This window comes from Macaca fascicularis, chromosome Y (genome assembly GCF_037993035.2).
Source record: "Macaca fascicularis isolate 582-1 chromosome Y, T2T-MFA8v1.1".
Classification (NCBI taxonomy): Eukaryota; Metazoa; Chordata; class Mammalia; order Primates; family Cercopithecidae; genus Macaca; species Macaca fascicularis.
The window spans coordinates 4,872,094-4,899,992 of record NC_132903.1 but is presented as its reverse complement, the minus strand read 5'-3'; the positions used below and the strand labels follow the sequence as shown (position 1 = coordinate 4,899,992).

The 27,899-nt window shown below is 38.4% G+C and overlaps 1 protein-coding gene and 1 long non-coding RNA gene across 38 annotated transcripts in view; one reads left to right on the top strand and one right to left on the bottom strand.

The window, feature by feature from the left end:
* The window catches only part of LOC141409516 (uncharacterized), a 57,603-nt gene extending 32,849 nt beyond the window's left edge, over positions 1–24,754 (bottom strand). Inside the window, exon 1 of the long non-coding RNA XR_012430488.1 lies at positions 24,669–24,754. This is a non-coding gene — a long non-coding RNA (uncharacterized lncRNA). The remainder of the gene's footprint in view (positions 1–24,668) is intronic.
* LOC141406934 (histone demethylase UTY) overlaps positions 23,470–27,899 on the top strand; it is a 212,305-nt gene continuing 207,875 nt past the window's right edge. For 20 of the 37 annotated variants that reach the window (XM_074030498.1, XM_074030508.1, XM_074030502.1 and 17 more), the window contains exons 1-2: positions 23,470–25,357; positions 25,554–25,617. In XM_074030498.1, coding sequence (XP_073886599.1) covers positions 25,206–25,357; positions 25,554–25,617 — 216 coding nt within the window. In that variant the 5' untranslated portion in view covers positions 23,470–25,205. Of the gene's footprint in view, positions 25,358–25,553; positions 25,618–27,423; positions 27,544–27,899 lie in introns of all 37 variants that reach the window. The other 17 variants (XM_074030499.1, XM_074030486.1, XM_074030480.1 and 14 more) reach the window with 1 other exon arrangement.

Below are 27,899 nucleotides of genomic sequence, written 5' to 3'. Positions count from 1 at the left end.
TCTAAGTTAATCAGTGAGTTTTATTTTTGTGTTTTGTCCCTTCCTGGCCTTGGTATCAGGGTGATATTGGCTTTATAGGATGTGTTTAAAAGTATTCCCTCATTCTTGATCATTTACAATAGTTTCATTAGAATTAGTAGCAATTATTTGAATGTCTAATAGAATTTAGCCATAAACCCATGCTGTCTTGAGCTATTTTCTTCTGAAGATTTGTTATTACTCATTCAATCTCACTACTTATCAGTCTGTTTAGAATTTCTATTTGTTCTTGATTCAAACTTGGAGGATGATACATTTTCAGGAATTTATCCATTTCCTTTAGATTTTCTAGTGTGTGTGCATATAGGTGTTCATACTAGTCACAGATGATGTTTGTGTCATCAGTTGTAATGACTCCATTTTCAAATCTGACTTAGCTTAATTGAATCTTGTCTCTTCCTGTTTACTCTAACTAGTGGTCCATCAATTTTGTTTATCTTTTCAATAAATCAACTTTTCATTTCACTGATTCTCTGTATTGTCTTCTTGGTTTCAATTTCGTTTAATTCTACTCTGACCTTTATTGTTTCTTTTTTTCTGTTAGCTTTAGGTTGTTTGTTCTTGTTTCTTCAGTTCCTTGAGCTGTACTATTAGGTGTTAGTTTGTGATGTCTCTGTATGTTTGGGATATTCAGATGTTTGTCCCCTTCAAATCTCATGTTGAAATGTAACCACAGTGTTGGATATGAGACCTTGTGGGAGATACTGGATCATGGGGATAGATCCCCTAGGAATGGTTTCTGCCAATCAGAGTAAAAGCTCTCTGATTCCTTGCCAGAACCTGGGCAGATTCTGAGAAGATGGGATGCTATGCTTCCTGTACAGACAGCAAAATCATAAGCCAACTAACATTCTTTTTAAAATCAATTACCTAGCCTCAGGTATTTCTTTATAGTGATACAAAAATGATTTAGCACACTGTCTTTTGATGGAAGCATTTAATACTAAAAAATTTCCTGTTAGCACTGCTTCTACTGTATCCTGAAGGTTTTAATAACTTGAGTCATTGTTATCACTCATTAAAAACAAATTTTAGGTGATCGTTCCTGGCAAATTGGATGAAAAGTCAAGACCCATCAGTATGCAATATTCAGGGGACCCATCTAATGTGTAGAGACACACATACGCTCAAAATGAAGGGGTGGAGGAAGATCTACCAAGCAAATGGAAAGCAAATAAAAAAAAAGCAGGGTTGCAATCCTAGTCTCTGAAAAAAACATACTTTAAGCCAACAAAGATCAAAGGGGACAAAGAAAGCCATTACATAATGGTAAACGGACAGATTCAACAAGAAGAGCCAACTATCCTAAATATATATGCACCCAATACAGGAGCACCCAGATTCATAAGGCAAGTCCTTAGAGACCTGGAAAGAGACTTAGACTCCCACACAATAATAATGGGAGACATTAACATGCCACTGCCAATATTAGACAGCTCAATGAGAGAGAAGGTTAATAAGGATATCCAGGACTTGAACTCAGTTCTATACCAAGCAGACCTAAAAGACATTTACAGAACGCTCCACCCAAAATCAACAGAATATGCATTCTTCTCTCTACCACATTGCACTTATTACAAAATTGACTAAATAGTTAGAAGTAAAGCACTCCTCAGCAAATGTAAAAGAACAGAAATAACAACAAACTGTCTTTCAGACCACAGCACAATCAAATTAGAACTCAGGATTAAGAAACTCACTCATAACCGCACAACTATATGGAAAATGAACAACCTGCTCCTGGATGACCACTGGGTAAATAATGAAATGAAGGTAGAAATAAAGATGTTCTTTGAAACTAATGAAAACAAAGACACAACATATCAGAATATCTGGGACACTGTGTAGAGAGAAATTTATAGCACTAAATGCACACAAGAGAAAGCTGGAAAGATCTAAAATTGACACCCTAACATCAAAATTAAAAGAACTAGAGAAGCAAGAGCAAACACATTCAAAAGCTAGCAGAAGGCAAGAAATAACAAAGATCAGAGCAGAACTGAAGGAGAGAGACACAAAAAAAACCCTTCCAAAAATCAATGAATCCAGGAGCTGGTTTTTGAAATGATCAACAAAATATATAGACCACTAGCAAGACGAATAAAGAAGAAAAGAGAGAAGAATCAAATAGATGCATAAAAAATGATAAAAGGGATATCACCACGAATCCCACAGAAATACAAACTACCATCAGAGAATACTATAAACACCTCTGTGCAAATAAACTAGAAAACCTAGAAGAAATGGATAAATTCCCGGACATATACACCCTCCCAAGACTAAACCTCCCAAGACTAAAACAGTAAGAAGTTGAATCACTGAATAGACCAATAACAGGCTCTGAAATTGAGGCAATAATTAGTAGCCTACCAACCAAAAAAAGTCCAGGACCAGCTGGATTCACAGAAGAATTCTACTAGAGGTACAAAGAGGAGATGGTACCGTTCCTTCTAAAACTATTCCAGTCAATAGAAAGAGAGGGAATCCTCCCTAACTCATTTTAAGAAGCCAGCATCATCATGATAACAAAGCCTGAGAGAGACACAACAAAAAAAGAGAATTTTAGACCAATATCCCTGATGAACATTGATGCAAAATTCCTCAACAAAACACTGGCAAACTGAATCCAGCAGCACATCAAAAAACTTAACCACCATGCTCAAGTTGGCTTCATCCCTGGGACGCAAGGCTGGTTCAACATATGCAAATCAATAAACATAATCCATCACATAAACAGAACAAAAGACAAAAACCACATGATTATCTCAATAATGCAGAAAAGATCTTCAACAAAATTCAACAGCCCTTCATGCTAAAAACTCTCAATAAACCAGGTATTGGTGGGACATATCTCAAAATAATAAGAGCTACTTATGACAAACCCACATCCAACGTCATACTGAATGGGCAAAAACTGGAAGCATTCCCTCTGAAAACTGGCAAAAGACAGGGATGCCCTCTCTCACCACTCCTATTCAACATAGTGTTGGAAGTTCTGGCCAGAGTAATCAGTCAGGAGAAAGAAATAAAGGGTATTCAATTAGGGAAAGAGGAAGTCAAATTGTCCCTGTTTGCAGATGACATGATTATGTATTTAGAAAATCCCATTGTCTCAGCCCCAAATCTCCTTAAGCTGATAAACAACTTCAGTAAAGTCTCAGGATACAAAATCAATGTGCAAAAATCACAAGCATTCCTATACACAAATAACAGATAAACAGAGAGCCAAATCATGAGTGAATTCCCATTCACAATTGCTTCAAAGAGAATAAAATACCTAGGAATCCAACTTACAAGGGATGTGAAGGACCTCTTCAAGGAGAACTACAAACCACTGCTCAACGAAATAAAACGGGACACAAAGAAATGGGAGAACATGCATTCCACGCTCATGGATAGAAAGAATCAAAACCATGAAAATGGCCATACTGCCCAAGGTAATTTATAGATTCAATTCCATCCCCATCAAGCCACTAATGACTTTCTTCATAGAATTGGAAAAAACTACTCTAAAGTTCATATGGAACCAAAAGAGACCCCGCATTGGCAAGACAATCCTAAGCCAAAAGAACAAAGCTGGAGGCATCATGCTACCTGACTTCAAACTACAGTACAACGCTACAGTAACCAAAACAGCTTGGTACTGCTACCAAGACACAGAGATGGACCAATGGAACAGAACAGAGGCCCCAGAAATAACACCACACATCTTCGACCATCTGATCTTGGACAAACCTGACAAAAAGAAGAAATGGGGAAAGGATTCCCTATTTAATAAATGGCTCTGGGAAAACTGGTTACCTGTATGTGGAAAGCTGAAACTGTATACCTTCCTTACACCTTATACAAAAATTAATTCATGATGGACTAAAGACTTAAATGTTAGGCCTAAAACCATAAAAACTCTAGAAGAAAACCTAGGCAATACCATTCAGGACATAGACATGGGCAAGGACTTCATGACTAAAACACGAAAAGCAATGGCAACAAAAGACAAAATTGAGAAATGGGATCTAATTAAACTAAAGGGCTTCTGCATAGCAAAAGAGTGCGCAGGATTATAAATCATGCTACTATAAAGACACATGCACACATATGTTTACTGTGGCACTATTCACAATAGCAAAGACTTGGAACCAACCCAAATGTCCATCAGTGATAGACTAGATTAAGAAAATGTGGCACATATCCACCATGGAATACTATGAAGTCATATAAAAGGATGAATTCATGTCCTTTGCAGGATGAAGATGAAAACCATCATTCTGAGCAAACTATTGCAAGGACAGAAAGCCAAACACCACATGTTCTCACTCATAGGTGGGAACTGAACAATGAGAATACTTGGACTCAGGGTGGGGAACATCACACACCAGGGCTTGTTGTGGGGTGGGAGGAGTGGGGAGCAATAGCATTAAGAGAAATACCTAATGTAAATGACTAGTTAATGGATGCAGCACACCAACATGGCACATGCATATGTATGTAACAAACCTGCATGTTGTGCACATGTACTCTAGAACTTAAAGTATAATAAAAAATAATAAAATAAAAAATAAAAAGAATTAATTTCTATCTTGATTTCATTGTTTACCCAAACATACTCAGGAGCAGATTGTTTAATTTCCATGTATTTGCATAGTTTTGAAAATTTCTCTTGAAACTGATTTCTAGTGTCCTTCTGTTATGCCTAAGACTATATATGATAAAGTTTCAATATTTTAAAGTTTTATTGAGACTTTTTGTGGCATATGGTATGGTCTATCTTAGAAAATGTTTCACATCCTGATGAGAAGAATGTATATTCCCTGGTATGGGGGTTAGAATGTTCTGTAAATATCTGTTAGGTCCATTTACTCTAGAGTTCAGTTTATGTTATATGTGTCCTTTTTGTCTTTCTTCCTTGATAATCTGTCTAGTGCTGTTAGTGGTATGTTGAGGTTCCCCATTATTATTGCGTTGCTATCTCTTAAGTCTAAAAGTAATTGTTTTATGAATCTGGGAGCTCTGAAGCTTGTCACACATATATTTAGGATACCTATATCTTTTGTTCAATCAGTCTCTTTATTATTCTAATAACCTTCTTTGTATTTTTTAAACTGCTGTTGCCTTAAAGTCTGTTTCATTGATACAACAATAACTACTCCTGCTTGCTTTTGGTTTCCGTTTGCATGGAATAATTTGTCTGCTCCCTTACCATTAACATTGTTATCAACGTATTTTCCCTTCCAAAATTATGTACCTATACTGTCATTTAATGAGAATATAATGTGATTTATAAACTGCCATAATTTATTTAGCCAATCCCTAATAATTATTCATATAATTTCCAATTTTATATAGAGTTTTTCAGTGTCATTATAACCAAATCAATTCAATATAAGAATAGGATAAACACTGAAACAATCAATTAAAAAATTATAGATGTGTAAGTAAATATATAAAAAAAAATTAACTACAATAGTAATCAATCAACTATAAATCAGAGCAACCATGTGATGTCATTTTCAACTGTGAGAATGTCAAAGATTAAAAATAAAGAAACAGAGGAACATTAGCATTGTAGAAGAACAGGAGGCCACCCTACTATATCCCCTACAACAAGAATTTGGCACATACCAACAGATAAGGAGCCTTGGGATTTATGTAGATTATGGAACCTTAGTATACTCAAAGTTACAAAAGAGTTGTTCTCAGAGTGCTGATTGTTATTCAGCACCTGTCGATTGTACTTCTGGGTTCAAGCCCCAAAATGGCCTATTTTCCCAAGGGTATTGTCTAGAGCTGTATTTGCCCTTGAGCCTATAATCAGAATCATCTGTCTAAGAGTTCATTAGAGATTACTTACAGTAGAGCCATCTGCCTACCAACATTGGCCACATCAATGGACCCAAAATTATTCTATAAATTGGCTCCAGCCCCTGTCAGCTATGGTCCCAGCTTAGTACTGCTCACACAAAGACCAAGAGAAAGGCTTGGCCATCTGTGGCACCAGGACAGATTTGCTTGTCTGTATCCCACAGCAGTCCCTGAAAGGGTTTTCTCTTATTTCAAGCCCCTCTCACTGCATTCCAGCATTTATCCCACATGTGCAGAGAACTGATAAGAGATGCATCCATCTGAGCTACTGGGACAAACATGCTGTCTTCCATCTCCCACGAAGATCCTGAAGGAATGCTGTCTAAGCTCAGGCTTTCTTGCTGTACTCAGTGAACTATTGCTAAGGCACAGGAGACTGCTGAGACACTCACTTGTGTTAACCACTGGGGTGGGCTTGCTGGCCTCCTATCCATAGCAAATACTGAAGGGGTACTGTCTTGACTCTGTCCCTCTGCTGAAGCCTATGAGTAACCACACCCATGCAAAGAACTTCTAGAACCTCAGAGCCAGTCTGAACTACGAGGGCAACCATGACAACCTCCATTCCCTCAGCACACCCTGAAGGGGCCCCAAAATTCAACTCCAATCCCTCTCACATGCAGCCTGGGAGCAATCCCAATGGCTCATGTAACTGCTGGAAGACATAAATATTTGTAAAACCAGGACAGGACTGCTGATCTCCAACCTGCAGCAGTTCCTAAAGGAGGCCTGATTCTAAGCTCCAGCTCCTCTCAGCTGTGGTCTGGAAGCAATCCTGCCTGCTGATGCCACTGGGTCAGGTTGCCAACAGTGGTCCCATACAGATTCTTAATTAAACCTGAAGTTCAGTTTCAGCTTCTTCTTCTAGCTGTGGTTTGAGAGCAGTTCTGCCCAGCTGACATCCCACTTGGAAATGCAACCATCTGAGTCTCCATGGCATGCTTTCCAACATTTGTCCCTCAGTGGAACCCCAAATGGCCCTGCATCTTGATATATGTCCTTCTTTTCCTTTTTTATTATACTTTAAGTTCTAGGGTACATGTGCACAATGTGCAGGTTTTTTACATATGTATACATGTGCATATGTAACTCATCATTTACCTAATGTAAATGATATACCTGCACCCATTAACTGGTGAGCTGCACCCATTAACTCATCATTTACATTAGGTATATCTCCTAATGCTATCCCTCCTCCCTTCCCCCACCCCACAACAGGCCCCAGTGTGTGATGTTCCCCTTCCTGTGTCCCAGTGTTCTCATTGTACAATTCCCACCTATGAGTGAGAACATGTGGTGTTTGGTTTTCTGTTCTTGTGATAGTTTTCTGAGAATGATGGTTTCCAGGAAAAAAAAGAAAGAAGGAAAGAAGGAAGGAAGGAAAGAAGGAAGGAAGGAAGGAAGGAAGGAAGGAAGGAAGGAAGGAAGGAAGGAAGGAAAGTTACCTTCTAAATTGATCTACACAGTAGGCCATGTGAGTGGAACAGTGGATCAAGCAGAGGTATGAGGAAGGAGGTCAAGGACATAGAAGGTGTAAAATAGAAAGTTACCTGGGGATATTTCCACACCACCTTTCCAGGAAGCAGTCAGTTGTAGAAAATAATCATTCTAAGACAGAAATCATGGATTACAGAAAAGTCTGTCTTTGATGCATTACCTGCTTCAGTTCCTGGTATTTCTGGTTTTTGAAGAGTGTCAGAGGAGGACCCACAGATTGAACTATGCCTAGAGTGAGGAAAATTGTTGTATTTGTAGGAACAATTTCTTGGGTCTTTTTTTTTTTTTTTTTTTTTTGAGACGGAGTCTCGCTCTGCCACCCAGGCTGGAGTGCAGTGGCCGGATCTCAGCTCACTGCAAGCTCCGCCTCCCGGGTTCACGCCATTCTCCTGCCTCAGCCTCCCGAGTAGCTGGGACTACAGGCGCCTGCCACCTCGCCCGGCTAGTTTTTTGTAGTTTTTAGTAGAGACGGGGTTTCACAGTGACAGCCAGGATGGTCTCGATCTCCTGACCTCGTGATCCGCCCGTCTCGGCCTCCCAAAGTGCTGGGATTACAGGCTTGAGCCACCGCGCCCGGCCTAATTTCTTGGGTCTTTTAAGGGTAACCTGAGATTAGACAAATAGCCATCATCCCAGTAACTTCTTCCCAGAACTAGGCACTTCTAGTTTGACTTTAAGGGAAATGACACCATATTCAAAGAAGAAGTGGCCATACGGTATCTAATTAGTATGAGACCTTGGGTAAGGCACCTAACCATTTTGGGGTCTCAGCTTCTTTATCTGTCAAATAGGGCAATATCAGCCTTAATCTTATTGGGAAAAAAATCAATAATAAAAGTGAAGATTTTTAATTAAAATAATTCCAGATATATTAACATTTACTTAACTTCAGAAGTTAAGTAACATTCCAAAGAGAGATGAGATCCATAACCACGGACACATACTTGTATTGTAAAGCTTGACAAAATGAGCTTAAATTTCCTGTGAAGATCTCTCTCCACATTCAAAAAAAGTTAAAAATGAAGTAAGAATTCTATACAAAGAGCAATATCTTTCACTCTTCTTTCAGGAAGGGAAGAGAATGATATAAATATAAGCACCCAGATTGATTTTCCTTGGCATCTATGCCTGACTCTCATAGAATTACCCCAAAGTAATGCATTAGAGTATATAACTCAAATTGTTATTCAGAGAAGCATACCGTTGTTATTTGCTCTAAAGTAAATAATAATTTATCCAGTCTTCTCCACAAATTTTCTGTATTGAGGATAATATTAATGAAGATCAACATAAAAACTTACAAATAAGCAGGGATGGTAGCTCACATCTGTAATCCCAGCTACTCAGAAGGCTGAATTAGGAGGATATTTTGAGTCCAGTAGTTCAAAGTCAGCCTTGGCAACACAGCATGATTCCATCGTACCCCACCCCAACAAAACTCAAAACTCCAAAAGCAAACCAACAATCCTTACAACTTTTACCAGAAAGTGGTCTTTATTTAGACCCCGATACAGGGTTTTTGAACCTCATGTAAGAAAGAATTCAGGGCGAGTGCACAGAGTTAAGTGAAAGCAAGTCTACTAGGAAAATATGGGAACAAAATAATGGCTACTCCATAGGCAGAGCAGTGGCATGGACTGCCTGATTTAGTATACTTATAGTTATTTCCTGATTATATGCTAAACAAGAGGTGGATTATTCATGAGTTTTCTGGAAAAGTGGTGAGTAATTCCTGGAACTGGGCCAGGCGCAGTGGCTTACACCTGTAATCCCAGCACTCTGGGAGGCCGAGGCAGGCAGATTACCTGAGGTTGGGAGTTCAAGACCAACCTGACCAACGTGAATAAGACCTGTCTCTACTAAAAATACAAAATTAGCCAGGGTGGTGGCACATGCCTATAATCCCAGCTACTCAGGAGGCTGAGGTAGGAGAATCATTTGAACCCGTGAGGCGGAGGTTGCTGTGAGCTGAGATCAGGCACCATTGCACTCCAGCCTGGGCAACAAAAGAGAAACTCTGTCTCAAAAAAAAAAAAAAAAGAAAAAGAGAGATTCCTAGAATGGAGGGTTCCTCCCCTTTTTATAACATATAGGGTAGTTTCCTGACATTGCCATGGCATCTTTCCTCTCCTTATTATCTTGCATAACATACTAGTAATAGTTAACTTTATATCTCTCTATTTGTTAAGTTAGTTTAGTTGAGTTAAACAAATCAAAGGAAAAGATAGATACCAAAGAGGACTTATACACTCTTTTGTGGAAACAGGAAAAGGTATAATGCCTTATTTATTTGGAGTTAAAGAGAGGAAGTTAAAGATATTTTACATGCATACCAATTTACAAATAGGGTGGACTATTCTGTGTCACTCTGGCTACATTTAACAACATATCCCAGTAGTTTTTTCTTGTATTTTTTCCAGTTAGCATAGACTACAAGGGAGTAATCCACTGAGAGTTGGAAGTCTGATGTGAGAGGGATCGACTATTTTGTAGATTACATGCCATTGCTATCTGCTGATTAATGTTGGCATTAAGCAGCATCTGGCACTGAAAATGTCCCTGCTCCTCCAGTATCTTTCTTCAGTTTTCTCTGATTCCTGAGCCAGGTGTTTGTGTGATTAGCCCTGTGACAAATGGTCCTATATTTAACAGCATTCCCGTATCATCAGAGACAAAAGGAACAGATACAAGTTTAACTTCACCTTTGTGGGTTATCAATTCATGACTGTGAGTATCCACTCACAGTTACAAAGTTCAAGTAGTTGATTATCTTCTCTTTCTGACCACCATCCTGTAAATTTCAGACTCCCACACTGAAAAGACTTGCAGTGACTGTTTAACCAGCTATCATAAATGTCTAAGCAAATTCCCTGTTTCTGCTTCTTAGATTAAACCCCAAGTAACATAAATAGATATGTAGATCTATAGAATAAAATTGAAATTTCAGAAATGAGTTTCATTTAAGGACACTTTTTTTAAATGGTGCAAAGAAAATCAATGTAAACAGACTGTCTTTTTAACAAATATTACTTAGAAAATTGGATATCCACATGCAAAATCTAGACCTTCACTTCACAACACACACACACACCTTAAAATGGATCACAAATCTTTAAAACCTTTAGGCAAAAACATAGAAAAAAGTTTTCAAGATTTTAAAGAGTTCTAAGGTATAACCCCCAAATTCTACTCCAAAAAACATTGATACGTTACACTTTGTCAAAATTAAAATTATATAATTTTGTTTAAAAATTAAACAATTTAAAGATTTTTTAATTAAAAATGTTTGCCCTTCAAAGCCACTATTAAAAAAATAAAACAGTAGCCAAGACTTAGAGTAAATATTTAAAAATCATGGCCGGGCATGGTGGCTCATGTCTGTAATACCAGCACTTTGGGAGGCTGAGGTGGGTGGATCATGAGGTCAGGAGATGGAGACCATCCTGGCTAACATGGTGAAACCCTGTCTCTACTTAAAAAAAAAAAAAAAAAACCACACACACAAAAAATTAGCTGGGCGTGGTGGTAGGCACCTGTAGTCCTAGCTACTTGGGAGGCTGAGGCAGCAGAATGGTATGAACCCAGGAGGCAGAGCTTGCAGTGAACCGAGATGGCACCACTGCACTCCAGCCTGGGCAACAGAGACTCCATCTCAAAATAAATAAATAAATAATAAAATCATGTATCTGATCAAGAACTCTTGTATCTAGACTGTATTAAGAAATAATATAAACAATAAAAGATTTACTTTAAATGTGAGAAAAGATTTGGATATATAGTTCAAAAGAAGTTATATCAGCAGCTAATTGACATTATTAAAAAGATCCTCAAAGTCAGATAAGGAATAATGTTGTATTAGTTTTTTACAGCTGTCATAAGAAAATTCCATAGTGGCTTAGAAGATAAGCCACTCACAAATCTGGAGGATGAAAGTTAGAGATCAAGGTGCCAGCAGGTTCTGTTTCTACTGTGGCCTTTCTCCTTGACCTGCAGATGGTTTCATCTTTCTGTGCCCTTATCTGGTCTTTACTTCTTGACTATAGGTAACTGCTGTCCTTTCTTTTTCTTGAAGGACACCAAATTATATTGTAGTAGGGACTCAACTATGACTTCATTTAACTCTAATTACTTCTTAAGTCTCTCTGCCTTCAAATAGAGTCATGTTATGGGTTGGGACTTCAACATTTAAACTTTGGGATACAATTCAGTTCTTAACAAGAGTTTACCTTCAGAAAGTCAACTGTGTGATTATGGAATTAAAAATTACTTAAAAATTAAATTAGCAATTTAAAAGTGTTATGTAAGAATCAAAGTAAAAGAAGTAGAGATGGGTTCAAGTAATAGTATCAGATAAGAAAAATGAATAAAATATTTCCATGAAGGTACTTCAGTCTTACTGGTTTCTGTTGTGTCCAACCATAAAAAATATTTTAGTGGAATTAAAATTAGCCACTGACATTCTTAATACAAAAAGCTTTTAGCAAGGAGGAATAAACTATTCAAGTGAAACATTCAGGTACTTGCATTGGGAATAATAAGGAAACAACTCAGCCTATAGAGAATGGAGAAAAAGCAAGGCAGGATGATGGCCCCCAGCTGGGAATGATACAGAGCCAGGGAAACCTCCCATGCCCAGTGAAGCGACAAGTGAATAATACTGAGAACCCACACTTCTGCAATGAATCATAACAGTTAGGTCAGGAGATCTTCTCATGAACCCACTCCACCAGGGCCAGACACACAGAACCATGTGGAGTCTCGGCAGGGCAGCCACTCAGACACATGGAGAGACACAAAATCCTTACATACCACGACTTTGTAGACTTCCCAACAAAAGCATATGCAACTCTGGCAAAGCAGGAGTTAGAGTCCATATATACCCCTAGGAAAGGGGCTGAATCCAAGGGCTTGATCAGCAAAAGTCTGCAGGACCTACTTCCATGGCACCTCAACAGCATAAGACCCACTGGCTTAAAATCCCCGCCAACCACTGGCAGCAGCATTATATGTCCCTGATACAGAGCTTTCCATGGGAGGAATGGGCCACCATTTTTGCTGTATTCACAGCCTCAGTCACTGTTGCCTTAGGGCTCCAATAAGTCTGAGGCAAGTAATGGTTCCCCAGTGTAGGCTGGCAACTCTATGGAGACATCGTCAGACTGCTTATTCACATGGATCCTGCATCCCATTTTTCTTCACTAGACGGAATCTCCCAGTGGGCATCTCTAGGCACTGTCATTGGTATTTTCCAGCTGACAGAAGTTTCCTTTCTTTTCCCTCCCACCACCTCTCCCTTCCTCCCCCTCTGTCTTTCTCTCCTCCTTCTTTCCTTCCTTATCTCCCAGCAGGTGTCTCTAGTCACCACCATTGGTATTTTCCAGCTCACAGAGGTTTCTTTTGTTTTTTCCTTCTTTCCTATTTTTTTTTTTTTTTTTTTTTGAGACAGCGTCTGGCTCTGTTGCCCAGGCTAGAACGCAGTGATGTGCTTGGCTCACTGCACCCTCCACCTCCCAGGCTCAAACTATCCTCCCCGCTCAGCCTCCCCAAGTAGCTGGGACCACAGGTATATGCCCCATGCCTGGCTAATTTTTGTATTTTTTCTAGAGATGGAATCTTATTTTGTTGCCCAGGCTGGTCTCAAAGTCCTGATCTCAAGCAATGTAACTGCTTCAGCCTCCTAGAATGCTGGGATTACAGGCATGAGCCACTGCACCTGGCCCCCAAGAAAGGTTTCACACCTCCCTGGGACACAGCTCCCTGGGAATTGTGGGCTGCCATCTTTACAGTTTGGGTGACCTAACCATTCTAGCCTTCAGACTTTGGAGAATTCAAGGTGACTGGGGGCTAAAGTAAACCTCCAGCACAACACAGCTAGTCTATAAAAACAGGGCCAGCGCACTGCTGTTTTAAGCAGGTCTCCAATCCCATTTCTCTCACTGGGCAAGACCTCCCAAATAGGGTCTCCAGCCACTTTTGCTGGTATTTTCCAGCCAACAGAGATTTCAAATCTCCCTGGGACAGAGCTCCCAGAGGGAGGGTCAGGCCATCTTTGCTGTCTCAGACTTCAGTGTTGATTCCTTCAGGTACTGGAAATTCCTCAAAAAGCTAAAAAGAGAACTACCATTTGACTCAGGAATTCCATTACTGAGTATGTGCCTGAAGCAATATAAACGTTCTATCATAAAGATACATGCATATGTTCGCTGTAGCACTATTCACAATACAAAGACATGAGATCAAACTAAATGCCCATCAATGACAGATTGAATAAAGAAAATATGGTACATGTTCACCATGGAATACTATGCAGCCATAAAAAGAATGAGATCATGTCTTTTGCAAGGAAATGCAAAGAACATGCCTTAAAGCTGGAGGCCGTTATTCCTAGCAAACTGATGCAGGAACAGAAAATCCAATATGGTGTGTTCTCCCTCAAAACTTAAAAAGATGAGTTAAATGATGAGAACTTATAAAGAAGTAAACAACAGACACTGGGGCCTACTTGAGGACGGAGAATGGGAGAGAAGCGAGAAACAGAAAAGATTAACTATTGGATACTAGACTTAGTACCTGGGTAATGAAATTATCTGTGTAACAAACCTCCCTGTTACAAGTTTACCTATATAACAAACTTGCACATGTAACCCTGAACTGAAAATAAAGGTTAGAAGAAAAAAAAAACAAAACTGTTAACAACCTGGGAATGGAGAAAAAGACAATTTCAAAAGACAGATGGCATTTTGGCTATAATGTGATAATGAATAGCATAATTTATGTAGAAAATTTATGTAAATAAGAATTGATATGTACATACACTGTTGCACAAACTGTGTGAATCCTTTTGACTAGTGTAGAGAACTCCATAACTGAACAGTATTTTAGTTACAAGCTAGAGATAACAAATCATTCCAAACTTAGTTACTATACAAGACAATTATTTGGTTCACAATTCTATGATAATTACTGATAGCTGTGTCTGAGCTCAGCTGACCTCAGCTAGAAGTGCTCATTTGTTTGCAGTCACTTGGAATTTAGATGGACAGTAACTGACTAGATGGCTTGTGTGTCTGGTGGTTGACTGATACATGACAGCAAGTGCATCCCCTGTCCTTTATTACCCAACAAATGAGACAAGTGACAAGTGAACCAAGTGAACACAAATATTTCTCAAGCCATGGTTTGCCACACATTTGCTAACCTCCCATTGATCAAAGCAAGTTAGTCAATTCACATTTAAAAATAGGAATTTTTTTCATCTCACCTCTCAATGAAAAACATGGAGAATTGTGGGCATTTTAACAACTATCACTAGGAGATAAAACTGAAGGAAAATTGGGGAATATTCTGAGATGAGGTTGGGAAAAGATCCCTTCAGAATCTCTGTGTGATTATATAATTTTAATAACGTTAATCATGTTCATTTTAACTGACCTTAAAAACTTTCATTTTTCTATAATAAAATTAGTACATGCACACGGTTAAAACAATTAAATAATTAATAATAGAAAGCTATAAATAAAGGTTCTCTTTTCAACCCTTTCATTTTTGTAACTTCAGAGGAAAACATCATTTTCTTTTTTGTCAGAATTTTTAAAATTATTACTACAGTTTATTTTTAGTGTGAGCCTAATTGAGCACAAATTATTTTTTAAACATTCTTTTACATGTATTAATATTGTATGTTTTAACAATGAGGTTCAGGCAAGCAATCAATATTGGTATCTAATTCAAAAAATAATTTTGCTCATTTATTATGCTCTAGGAATTATGCTAAATACTCAACATTTAAAAACTACATACAACTCAATACACTAGGACAAAATGCCTCCCTTCAAAGGGCTCATAGTAAAGTTACTAATCTGTTTCTCTGACTAGTGATAAGTAAAATGACTATGGTGCTAAAAACAGGAAATTTAATAAAGCTATATAAACAATTTAATACTCACTATGCCTTCCTCCTTTTTACCAAAAGAGAAAGGGTAGGTATTTGAGTATGCATCCTTTAGTCAATTTTACTTGTTCATTATAATTTCCATAACCACTTTTTGGTTTGCACTCAAAGGTATCCACTTAAAATCTGTCTTGAATACATTTTCCTTCTTGAGATACATTAAGAAACGATTTTGGGGAGGCTTAAAATGCCTCTATCTTGGGCACGATAAAGAAAAGCTAGTTCTTCTCAGGCCTCTGAGATAGATCTGATATGACACCAGGCCAGCCGACTTATGCGAACTTCAGGAACCAGCCCAAATTAATAAAGTGTTTCTTACAAAACTACATGAAAGTTAAGTAGTCTGAGAGAATACCCAATAATAATATCTGTATAGCAACCAACTACTCTACGTTTATTATTTTAAGTTTCTCAGTGATTTCTAGGTTCAAAATCACACATTAAAAGTGACTTTCAAGGGTAATGTTTAAGGTGTACACTAAAAATATTGTTGGCTGAATTTAACTGAATAATGCTTTTGTTAGTGGTTTATACTTCAGCTAATTGCTTTTAACATGGAGAGGGTGAGAAGAAAATATTAATAGCATTGCCTAAACTTTCCTCATTTAAAGTATCGCTTTGGATAATTATTAAATATCTACATTTTTAGGCTCTTTTTCTGGAAAATTGGCTTATTAAATCTAGGAAGAGGCCTGCAATAAATACATTTAACAACCATGTCAGATGGTTCTTATTTGGGGGCAAGTTTGGGAAATACTGCCATAGAGCAATTGTTCTCCACTGTTTTTATAGTTAAAATCACCTGGAGAGTTTGCAGGTTCTTACTGTTAATTTCTTTTGGCATTGCATATAAAATATCCCATTACTAAAATGTCTTAATTTACTTTGTTCATTTTTTTTAACTTTTACTTTAGGCTCCAGGATACAAGTGAATGTTACATAGGTAAACTCATGTCACAAGGATTTCTTGTACAAATTATTTCATCATGCACGAATTAAGCCTAGTACCCAGCTGTTATCTTTTCTGCTCCTTTCCATCCTCCCACTGTCCACACTCAATTAGAACCCAGTGTCTGTTGTTCCCTTTTTTGTTCATAAGTTCTCATCATTTAAATCCTTCTCATAAGTGGGAAAGAACATGCAGTACTTGGTTTTCTGCCCCTGCATTAGTTTGCTGAGAATAGTGGCCTCCAGCCGCATCTTTGTTCTGAAATAAATCTCATTCTTTTTTAATGACTGCATAGTATTCCATGGTGTACATGTTCAACATTTTTTATTATTATTATTATTCTACTTTAAGTTTTGGGACACATGTGCAGAACATGCAGGCTGGTTACATAGGTATGCATATTCCATGGTGGTTTGCTGCACCCATCAATCCGTCATCTAGGTTTTAAGCCCTGCATGCACATGCATTTAGGTATTTTTCCTAATGCTATCCCTTCCCTTGTGTCCCACCCACTCATAGGCTCTGTGTTTCATGTTCTCCTCCCTGTGTCCATGTGTTCTCATAGTTCAGTTCCCACTTCAGAGTGAGAACATGCAGTGTTTGGTTTTCTGGTCTTGTGTTAGTTTGCTGAGAGTGATGGTTTCCAGCTTCATCCACATCCCTGCTAAGAGCATAAACTCATCTTTTTTATGGCTGCATAGTATTCCATGGTGTATATGTGCCACATTTTTTTATCCAGTCTATCACTGATGGGCATTTGGGTTGGTTCCAAGTCTTTGTTGTTGTGAACACTGCCACCATACATGTCTTTAGAGCAGAATGATTTATAATCCTTTGGGTATACATCCAATAATGGAATTGCTGGGTTACATGGTATTTCGAGTTCTAAATCCCTGAAGAATTGCCACACTGTGTTCCACAATGACTGAACTAATTTACCCTCCCATCAACAGTGTAAAAGCTTTCCTATTTCTCCACATCCTCTCCAGCATCTGTTGTTTCCTTTTTTCTTTTTTCTTTTTTTTTTTTTTTTGACACAGAGTCTCACTCTGTTGCCAGGCCAGAGTGCAATGGCACAATCATGGCTCACCGCAACCTCCACCTCCTGGGTTCAAGCGATTCTCCTGCCTCAGCCTCCAGAGCAGCTGGGACTATAGGCATGTGCCACCACGCCGAGCTAATTTTTATATTCTTAGTAGAGACGGCGTTTCATCGTGTTGGCCAGGATGATCTTGATCTCTTGACCTCATGATTCACCAGTCTCATCCTCCCAAAGTGCTGGGATTACAAGCATGAGCCACCGCACCTGACCTATTTCCTGACTTTTAACAATCGCCATTTGAACTGGCGTGAGATGGTACTTCACTGTGGTTTTGATTTGCACGTCTCTAATGACCAGTGATGATAAACTGTTTTCATATTTTTTTGGTGACATAAATGTCTTCTTTTGAGAAGTGTCTGTTCAGATGCTTTGTCCACTTTTTCATGGGGTTGTTTGGTCTTTCCATTCTAAATTTCTTTATGTTCCTCGGAGATTCTGGATTTAGACTTCAGTCAGATGGATAGATTCCAAACATTTTCTCCCATTCTATAGTTTGCCTGTTCACTCTAATGATATTTTCTTTTGCAGTGCAGAAGCTTTTTAGTTTAATTAGATCCGATTTGTCAATTTTTGTTTTGGTTTCCATATCTTTTGCTGTTTTAGTCATGAAGTCTTTGCCCATGCCTATGTCCTGAATGGTATTGCCTAGGTTTTCTTCTAGGGTTTTTATGATTTTTAGGCCTTATGTTTAAGTATTTAATCCATTTTGAGTTATTTTTTGTATAAGGCATAAGGAAGGGGTCCAGCTTCAGTTTTCTGCATATGGCTAGCCAGTTTTCCCAGCACCATTAATAAACAGAAAATCCTTTCCCCGTCGTTTCTTTCTGTCAGGTTTGTCAAAGATCAGATGGTTGTAGATGTGTAGTGTTATTTCTGAGGCCTCTGATCTGTTCTATTGGTCTGTATATCTGTTTTGGTATCAGTACCATGCTGTGTTTTTACTGTAGCCTTGTAGTATAGTTTGAAGTCAGACAGCATGATGCTTCCAGCTTTGTTCTTTTTGCTTAGGATTGTCTTGGGTATGTGGTCTCTTTTTTGGTTCCATATGAAATTTGAAGTAGTTTTTTCTAGTTCTGTGAAGAAAGTCAGTGGTAGCTTCATGGGAATAGCATTGACTCTATAAACTACTTTGAGCATTATGGTTATTTTCATGATATTGGTTCTTTCTATCCATTAGAATGGAATGTTTTCCCATTTGTTTGTGTTCTTTCTTATTTCCTTGAGCAGTGGTTTATAGTTCTCCTTGAAGAGGCCCTTAACGTCTCTGTAAGTTTATTGCTAGGTATTTTATTTTCTTTGTAGCAGCTGTGACAGGGAGTTCACACATGATTTGGCTCTCTGTCTATTATTGGTATACAGGAAGGCTTGTGATTTTTGCACATTGATTTTGTATCCTGATACTTTGCCAAAGTTGCTTATGAGCTTAAGCAGTTTCTGGACTGAGACAATGGAGTTTTTTAAATATACAATTATGTCATCTGCAAACAAAGACAATTTGACCTTCTGTCTTCCTATTTGAATACCCTTTATATTTCTTTATCTTGCCTGATTTCACCGGCCAGAACTTCCAATACTATGTTGAATATGAGTGGTGAAAGAGGGCAATCTTGTCTTTGAGGGAATGCTTCCAGCTCTTTCCTATTCAGTATGATATTGGCTCTGGGTTTGTCATAAACAGCTCTTATTATTTTGAAACATATTCCCTCAATATCTAGTTTTTTGAGTGTTTTTAGCATGAAGGAGTGTTGAATTTGATCAAAAGCCTTTTCGGTGTCTATTGAGCTAATCATGTAGTTTTTCTCATTGTTACTGGTCTATTCAGGGATTCAACTTCTTCCTGGTTTAGTCTTGGGAGGTTTATTTGTCCAGGAATTTATCCAATTCTTCTAGGTTTTCTAGTTTATTCACGTAGAGGTGTTTATAGTATTCTCTGATGGTAGTTCGTATTTCTGTGGGAACAGTGGTGATATCCCCTTATCCTATTTTATTGTGTCTATATGATTCTTCTCTCTTTTCTTCTTTATTAGTCTATCTAGCAGTCTATCTATTTGGTTAATCTTTTCAACAAAACAGCTCCTGGATTCACTGATTTTTTGAATGGTTTTTTGTGTGTGTCTATCTCCTTCAGTTCTGTTCTTATCTATTTCTTATCTTCTACCTTCTTTTGAATTTGTTTGCTCTTATTTCTCAAGTTCTTTAAAATGTGATATTAGGGTGTCAATTTTAATCTTTCCCACTTTCTAATGTGGGCATTTAGTGCTATAAATTTCCCTCTAAACATTGCTTTAGCTGTGTTCAAGAGATTCTGGTATATTGTGTCTTTGTTCAAACCCAGAGCCAATATCATACTGAATAGGAAAGAGCTGGAAGCATTCCCTCAAAGACAAGATTGCCCTCTTTCACCACTCATATTCAACATAGTATTGGAAGTTCTGGCCGGTGAAATCAGGCAAGATAAAGAAATATAAAGGGTATTCAAATAGGAAGACAGAAGGTCAAATTGTCTTTGTTTGCAGATGACATAATTGTATATTTAAAAAACTCCATTGTCTCAGTCCAGAAACTGCTTAAGCTCATAAGCAACTTTGGCAAAGTATCAGGATACAAAATCAATGTGCAAAAATCACAAGCCTTCCTGTATACCAATAATAGACAGAGAGCCAAATCATGTGTGAACTCCCTGTCACAGCTGCTACAAAGAAAATAAAATACCTAGCAATAAACTTACAGAGACGTTAAGGGCCTCTTCAAGGAGAACTATAAACCACTGCTCAAGGAAATAAGAAAGAACACAAACAAATGGGAAAACATTCCATTCTAATGGATAGAAAGAACCAATATCATGAAAATAACCATAATGCTCAAAGTAGTTTATAGAGTCAATGCTATTCCCATGAAGCTACCACTGACTTTCTTCACAGAACTAGAAAAAACTACTTCAAATTTCATATGGAACCAAAAAAGAGACCACATACCCAAGACAATCCTAAGCAAAAAGAACAAAGCTGGAAGCATCATGCTGTCTGACTTCAAACTATACTACAAGGCTACAGTAAAAACACAGCATGGTACTGATACCAAAACAGATATACAGACCAATAGAACAGATCAGAGGCCTCAGAAATAACACTACACATCTACAACCATCTGATCTTTGACAAACCTGACAGAAAGAAACGACGGGGAAAGGATTTTCTGTTTATTAATGGTGCTGGGAAAACTGGCTAGCCATATGCAGAAAACTGAAGCTGGACCCCTTCCTTATGCCTTATACAAAAAATAACTCAAAATGGATTAAATACTTAAACATAAGGCCTAAAAATCATAAAAACCCTAGAAGAAAACCTAGGCAATACCATTCAGGACATAGGCATGGGCAAAGACTTCATGACTAAAACAGCAAAAGATATGGAAACCAAAACAAAAATTGACAAATCGGATCTAATTAAACTAAAAAGCTTCTGTACTGTAAAAGAAACTATCATCAGACTGGACAGGCAACCTACAGAATGGGAGAAAAATATTGCAATCTATCCATCTGACAGAGGGCTAATATCCAGAATCTATGAGGAACTTCAACAAATTTATAAGAAAAAAACAAACAGCCCCATCAAAAAGTGTGTGCAAGATATGAACAGACACTTCTCAAAAGAAGACATTTATGTGGGCAATAAACACATGAAAAAAATCTCAACTTCACGTTCATTAGAGAAATGGAAATCAAAACCACAATGAGATGCCATCTCATGCCAGTTATAATGGTGATCATTAAAAAGTCAGGAAACAACAGATGCTTGCAATTATGTGGAGAAACAGGAATGCTTTTATGCTGTTGGTAGAAGTGTAAATTATTTCAACCATTGTGGAAGACAGTGTGGCAATTCCTCAGGGATCTAGAACTAAAAATACCATCTGACCCAGCAATCCCATTACTGGGTATATACCCAAAGGATTATAAATTATTCTACTATAAAGACACATACACATGTATGTGTACTGCGGCACCATTTACAACAGCAAAGACTTGGAACCAACCCAAATACCCATCAATGATAGACTGGATAAAGAAAATGTGGCATATATAACCATGGAATATTATGCAGCCACGAAAAAAGAATTGAGTTCAGGTCCTTTGCAGGGACATGAATGAAGCTGGAAGCCATGATTCTCAGCAAACTAACACAGGAACAGAAAACCAAACACCTCATATTCTTACTCATAATTGGGAACTGAAGAGTGAGAACACACAGACACAGGGAGGGGAACATCACACACCCGGACCTGTCAGGGGTGGGGCTCAAGGGAAAGGAGAACACTAGAACAAATACCTAATATATGAGGGGCTTAAAACCTAGATGATGGGGTGATTGGTGCAGCAAACTACCATGGCACATGTATACCTATGTAACAAACCTGCACGTTCTGTGCATGTATCCCAGAACTTAAAGTATAATAAATAAACTTAAAAAATAAGCTACATGCATTCACATATATCAGGTTAAATAGTTATATCCTCTAATTTTCCAAAAATTAATGTTTATTTTTGGTATTTCTTCTTTTGCTATACCACTCTACCTTCCATGTGTTGTTATACTATTTTTTTTTTTTGGAAAAAATAATATAAAGTCATTAGTCTCTTGAGGGAATAACCTAAATCTGGATGCTTTATACCCATTTCACATACATGTGACAAATTATAAACTAGAAAGGGTACAAATAATAAGTCTTTTATCAGTATATACATTTTTGTATATTTTGTAGTTACATTTTATAAACTAGGTAAGATCCAAAAAATTACAAATAATGTAAGGCCTTAAGGTTATATCCTGTCTGATTTATAATCTGCCAAATGCATATGAAGGTATGAGGATGGAGGTAGCTATTTCGTTTGAAATACAATGTTGGGTTAGAGATTATCTAACTTTTCCAAGGATACAGCCTGTACAGACCCAGAGTTCAAATTCTTTCTTTACTGCAATTTCTGTCCCACCTCTATGTGCTTTATCACTTTATAATAATTACCTGCCTCAAGTGAGACAGGTAGGCCTTATTCCTGGAAGACGCCATATTCCACATGATTTGAATGTGCTTCTGCAAATGTATGCATATCATCAAAAAGTTCTTGGTGCGATGACCACTACTATGACAATTAATATACTTAATAATATACTTATGACAATTAATATAATATTTTCAATAGTGCAGCTACTGAAAATATTCTCAGCTGTGTAGTGATTCAACTGAAATGGAATGAGGAGAGAACATGATAGACTCTAACTTATAGAATCAGAATTAGTTTCAAAATAACAATGAAAACATGTGTTACTGAGCAAAATCAGTTGGGATTCCCAAAACTCTCACTAATGTTATAGTTTATTGTCAGGAAGTTCTATATTGTCCTCTCATTTAAATATCAAAGTTTAAATACATAATATCCATTTTTGGAGGAGGCAAATTTATTACTTAAAAAAAGATACAATATCTTCACTTATAAAGGAACATTTCTCCTAATGCCCATTAATGATTAACATTTTCATAATACCTAATAACTGGACGGATAAGCAGTAAAATATTTGTTTTATGGAATATTATGCAATTTGTCTTTTTGAAAATAGTAATTGACAGAGGTGTTTAACATATATGAGACTTTTTATAGATTCTTTACATAGAAAAATATACACAATTCCGCAATATACTTAGGCCATATCATATGAGAAAGAAAAATTAATCTTGGGACCCCAAAATCACTAAGTAAGGGAAAAGTCAAGCTGGGAGCTATGTCACTAAACTTGTCTCCCATTTTATTCCTAAATAAGATAGATACAAAGATAAGAAGCTACATACGTTCCTCACAACGTGCCCACAAGGAAATTCCTTGGGGACAAACGACAGACACAACAGAAAGTTATTCTTCTGATGCGCACAAGAGACAACTGAATTATCTGATTGCTTTCTCTGCCTTATTATTTATGTATGTAAAAATACAGAGTCACTAGCCAGACTAAATTCTGTATTCAGTAGAAGGCTGATCGAGGACTCAAAAGCATGCAATCTTTTGTCTCTTATCTACTTTTTTTTTTTTTTTTTTTTTGAGACGGAGTTTTGCTCTTGTTGCCCAGGCTGGAATGCAATTGTGCCATCTCGGCTCACCCCAATCTCTGCCTCTTGGGTTCCAGCGATTCTCCTGCCTCAGCCTCCTGAGTAGCTGAGATTACAGGCATGCGCCACCACGACCAGTTAATTTTGTATTTTTACTAGACACGGGGTTTTCCATGTTGGTCAGGATGGTCTGAAACTCTCGACCTTAGGTCATCAGCCTGCCTTGGCCTCCCAAAGTGCTGGGATTACAGGCGTGAGCCACCGCACCCGATCTGTCTCTTACCTACTTCTAACCTGGAAGCCCCTACTTGAGTTGTCACTCTTACCTGACTGAACCAATGATGTCTCCCTAAAAGGTACAAAAGCAAGCTGTGCCCCAACCACCTTGGGCAAATGTATCATGGGGAAGTAAGTCTTGCAAAATAAACTTTTCAAATTAAGACCTCTATGATATTTGGGGTTCAGAAATAAATTGTTTTAACTTATTATTTCTAATTTTAGTTACAATTGAGAGTCAAAAAATGTTTTTTTTTTCTTTTCTATCAGTTGCTGCATCTTAAAAGTGTGAAGGTCTTAATTATTGTTCTCTTAATTCCTGTACACAGCAGTTCCTAGTCTTACTGAGACCTCACGGAATTATCGCAATAGAAATAAACATTTTGGATTTGTGTAGTAACTGTTTTTTGCGGGGGTCACCATTTGTTGCTTAGATAATATCATGAATTAATAAATACAGGTGCGACGTTGATTCCCTAGAACCTGGCTTACCGACTGAGGTAGTAAGGTATTACGCTTTCTCTTCACACTTGGTCAGTGGAGAGGAAATGGGCAAAGAACCAGCCTATAGGTGACAAGGCCTTGGGTCCAAAAGTCTTGAGTCGTCTGAGGGTGAAGGTTTAGGGCCTGCGCAGCTTCCCTGCCATGCCCTGCAAGGTCTCTCATTCGCAAGGCTTGTGACAGTGGGAGCCTCATTCCGGATTCTCCTAAAGCCCATGGTGTTTTCTCTTTCCTACTTGCGCCCCGTCGGAGATCCCAGACGCCGCTCTTCCCATCGCTCTCTTACCCCTTCAAGTGTATCGCAACTGCAAAAAGACCCGGCACCGGCACTCCATTCTCTAAACCTAATGCATTTAACTAGCACAACCTACAGGTTACTCCATCCCAGAGACTACCTTTTTCTCGATAGACATGGCCATCAACCAACCGGCAGTCAGAATCAGAATCACCCTCTGTCACGTTCCCAGGTCCTTGGCGAACTGGAAGGGCGGGGTCCCAGCAGCCAGAGAGTACAGTGGAGCCATGCCTGACGTAAGTCAACAAAGATCACGTGAGATGAATGAGTCCCCTAGATTGGCTACAACTGACTGGTTGGAAGCGGGGAGGTCGTGGCTGCTGCGTGGGGTTCGCCCATGACACAATTACAACTTTGTGCTGGTGCTGGCAAAGTTTGTAATTTTAAGAAATTCTGCTGTGCTCTCCAGCACTACAAGCTTCTGCCTTCCCTGTAGTTTCCGAGATGTGATCCAGGTAGCCGAGTTCCGCTGCCCGTGCTTCGGCTGCTTTCGGCTTTGCCTTAGGTTTTTTTCCTTGCAGCCGCTGAGGAAGCGATAAAATTGGCGTCACAGTGTCAAGCAGCCATTGAAGGCGTCTTTTCAATTACTCGATTAAGGTTGGGTATCGACGTGGACTTGGAAATTTGTTGCATTTCCATGAATTCCTGCGGAGTGTCGCTCAGTGCCGCCGCTGTTGCCTTAGGTGATGAGGCAAAGAAAATGGCGGCAGGAAAAGCGAGCCGCGACAGCGAAGAGGAGTCCCTTAGCCTGACAGTTGAGGAAAGGGAGGCGCTTGGTGGCATGGACAGGTACGCACCTCCATCACCCGCCTGGTTGGCTGGAGGTACTCTCTGGGAAGGCCTGGACACAGCTTGCCCATGTTGGTGACGGAGTCATCCTCAGCTTGGCACTCACCAAGCTGTCGCTGTCGTTCTCGGACTCGGGAAGGGACGGGTCACTGGCTTTCTCAGACCACTAACAACCTCTGTATATCTCTCTCTACAGCCGCCTCTTCGGATTCGTGAGGCTTCATGAAGATGGCGCCAGGATGAAGACCCTACTAGGCAAGGTAAAGCAACCCGGCGCGGACAGAGTCTTTGGTCCCCATTTTGCTCGGCGATAAGGCCCGGCGTCCCTTATCGCCCAGCCAGGATTACTTTGGCGCTGCTCCATGGCCAAGGGGTCGGAAAAGTATTGCTTGCCTTTGCACTCCCGGTACTCTGGAATACTTCGCCGCTTGCTCTAGCCTCCTTTCTACCCTGAAGAAAAAAAACGGAGCGCTTTGGGACCGGGCTAAACCGGGTCCACACAAACATGCCTGTGACTTTAGGGCCTTTTGTTCCTGAATTTCAGCGTCACAAATTGTGAATGTGTACAGTTTTCAAAATTAATAACTTCCTGCGTCTTCCTCTCGCCTTTTGGCATTTGGCTCTTGCTGTCTAATTTTAAACATTTTTTAAAAAATATCCCTGGTGTCCTAAGTGTAAGTAGCAAGTGAGTTACAGCGGTGAAGAGTTTGCAGTAGTTAACCTATAAACTGATGCGTGTATTTTTAGCCTGAAGTTCAGTGATTTGTTTACTTTTTTAGGATTCACAATGCTGCAAATGTGATTTCATGAATGTGTGTGCTTTTTCCACTCAGGAGCCTTGTTTCTTAGGTGGCAGGCTCACAGCACGAAGAATTCGTTGTTTGTCTGAAAAGTTGGCACTGTCGTTTAGTTAATGGCTGCTCGTATCAGCCAAGATGGCGGGTAAAAAGTGGGAGGAGCAATAAGGGGGAAAGCTTGGGGAGAGGGAGGAGGTATTAACCCGGAAACCTTAGCAATGAGTAGACTTTAAGGAGCGCTGGTGTAGCTTCACGTTGCTTAATAAAAATTACGATTATTTAAAAGTAGAATTCTTGCGTTATCCCCAACATAGATAGCAGCATTCTTAAACCTACATGTGCTTATTAATTGCAGCACGTTTGGTTACTCCCGTGTGATTGTTGCATAAAGACCCTGGAATATTCCTCTGTGTATCTTTTTTTATCCTCTTACCAAAATCTTGTTAAAGTATTTGTATGTTGTCAGTTGGTCCCATGAAATAAGACGGTACAACAATCGCGCCATCTTTTAGATGCTAAAAGCAGTAGTTAGGAATTTCGGTTTGTTATTGCATTTGAGAAGGAAATACTAATTTTTTTCTCAAGATGAACACTTTACTTGCCAAAACGTTTTACTTTTGTAGTTTAATTCAGTACAGATACTAAGTTCTTTTACCTGTAATCTCTTTTGCATGTTTGTTTTGGGGACAAATAATGACCAGAAAACTAAAATGTAATATATATATATGTGTATAATGTGTATATATATGTTAGTAAATCCACTTCATTTGACTGATAAATGAAACATAAGTTAAACTTTGATTATTTATGCAAGTGAAAATCGCTTTATGAAAAACGTGTTATAGTATCAATGATATGATTTAAGCAACAGTGACTCTTGATCTGCCTTAGTGTTTAAAATAGTTACAATGAAATGAAAGTAATTTGATGTTTTCTGCGATAATGTGGGAAAATACTCGCTGAGAACTTTAAATCTTCATATGCTGGAGTTTGGATGAATTCTCAGTGGGTTGTGGTTAATTTTAAAGTTAAGTTTGGAATGAACTTTTCAGATAGATAATATGGGGTTTAAATTTTAAGGAATTTTTTTTAACATGTTTATCCTTTCCAACTTTAATTACAGTAACATTTTAAATTTGAGAAAGTGGTTTCATTATGTTTGGGGAGAACTGTAGCTTCATAAAACACTGAGTAATGCCCTATGTTAAACTGCAGTGACTTTTTTGAAATAAAAAAAACACTAACTCAATTTCACTTCATTTGGCTCAGGATTCTGAAGACTGGGAAGTCCAGGATCAAGGGGCTGCGTTTCAGGAGGGCTTTAGTGCTGCATCATTCTTTGGAGAAGGTGGAAGGGCAAGAAAGTGTATGACAGTGCAAGGGATGAGGGTGAGGGATGCTTAACTTGATTCTGTAATGGACTTATCCTCACTATGATGACATTAACCCATCCTTGAGAGCAACCTGCTCATGATGTTGTCAGATCTTAAAGGTCCCACTTCACAACACCATTGCATTGAGGATTATGTTTTCAACGCATGAACTTTGGAGACATATTCAAACCATAGCACCTGTTCTCCAATACAAATTATTCTGTAGTATGTATAATAAAATTTTTTTTCCCTTTCTCACAGAGCTTTGCCTGTCATCACTGTTTCTTTAAAAAATTCTTAGAATGATCTGTATCACTGTTATTTCAGTTTTTATTCATATTTATGTTTTCTATAAAAGTTTTATTTATAGAT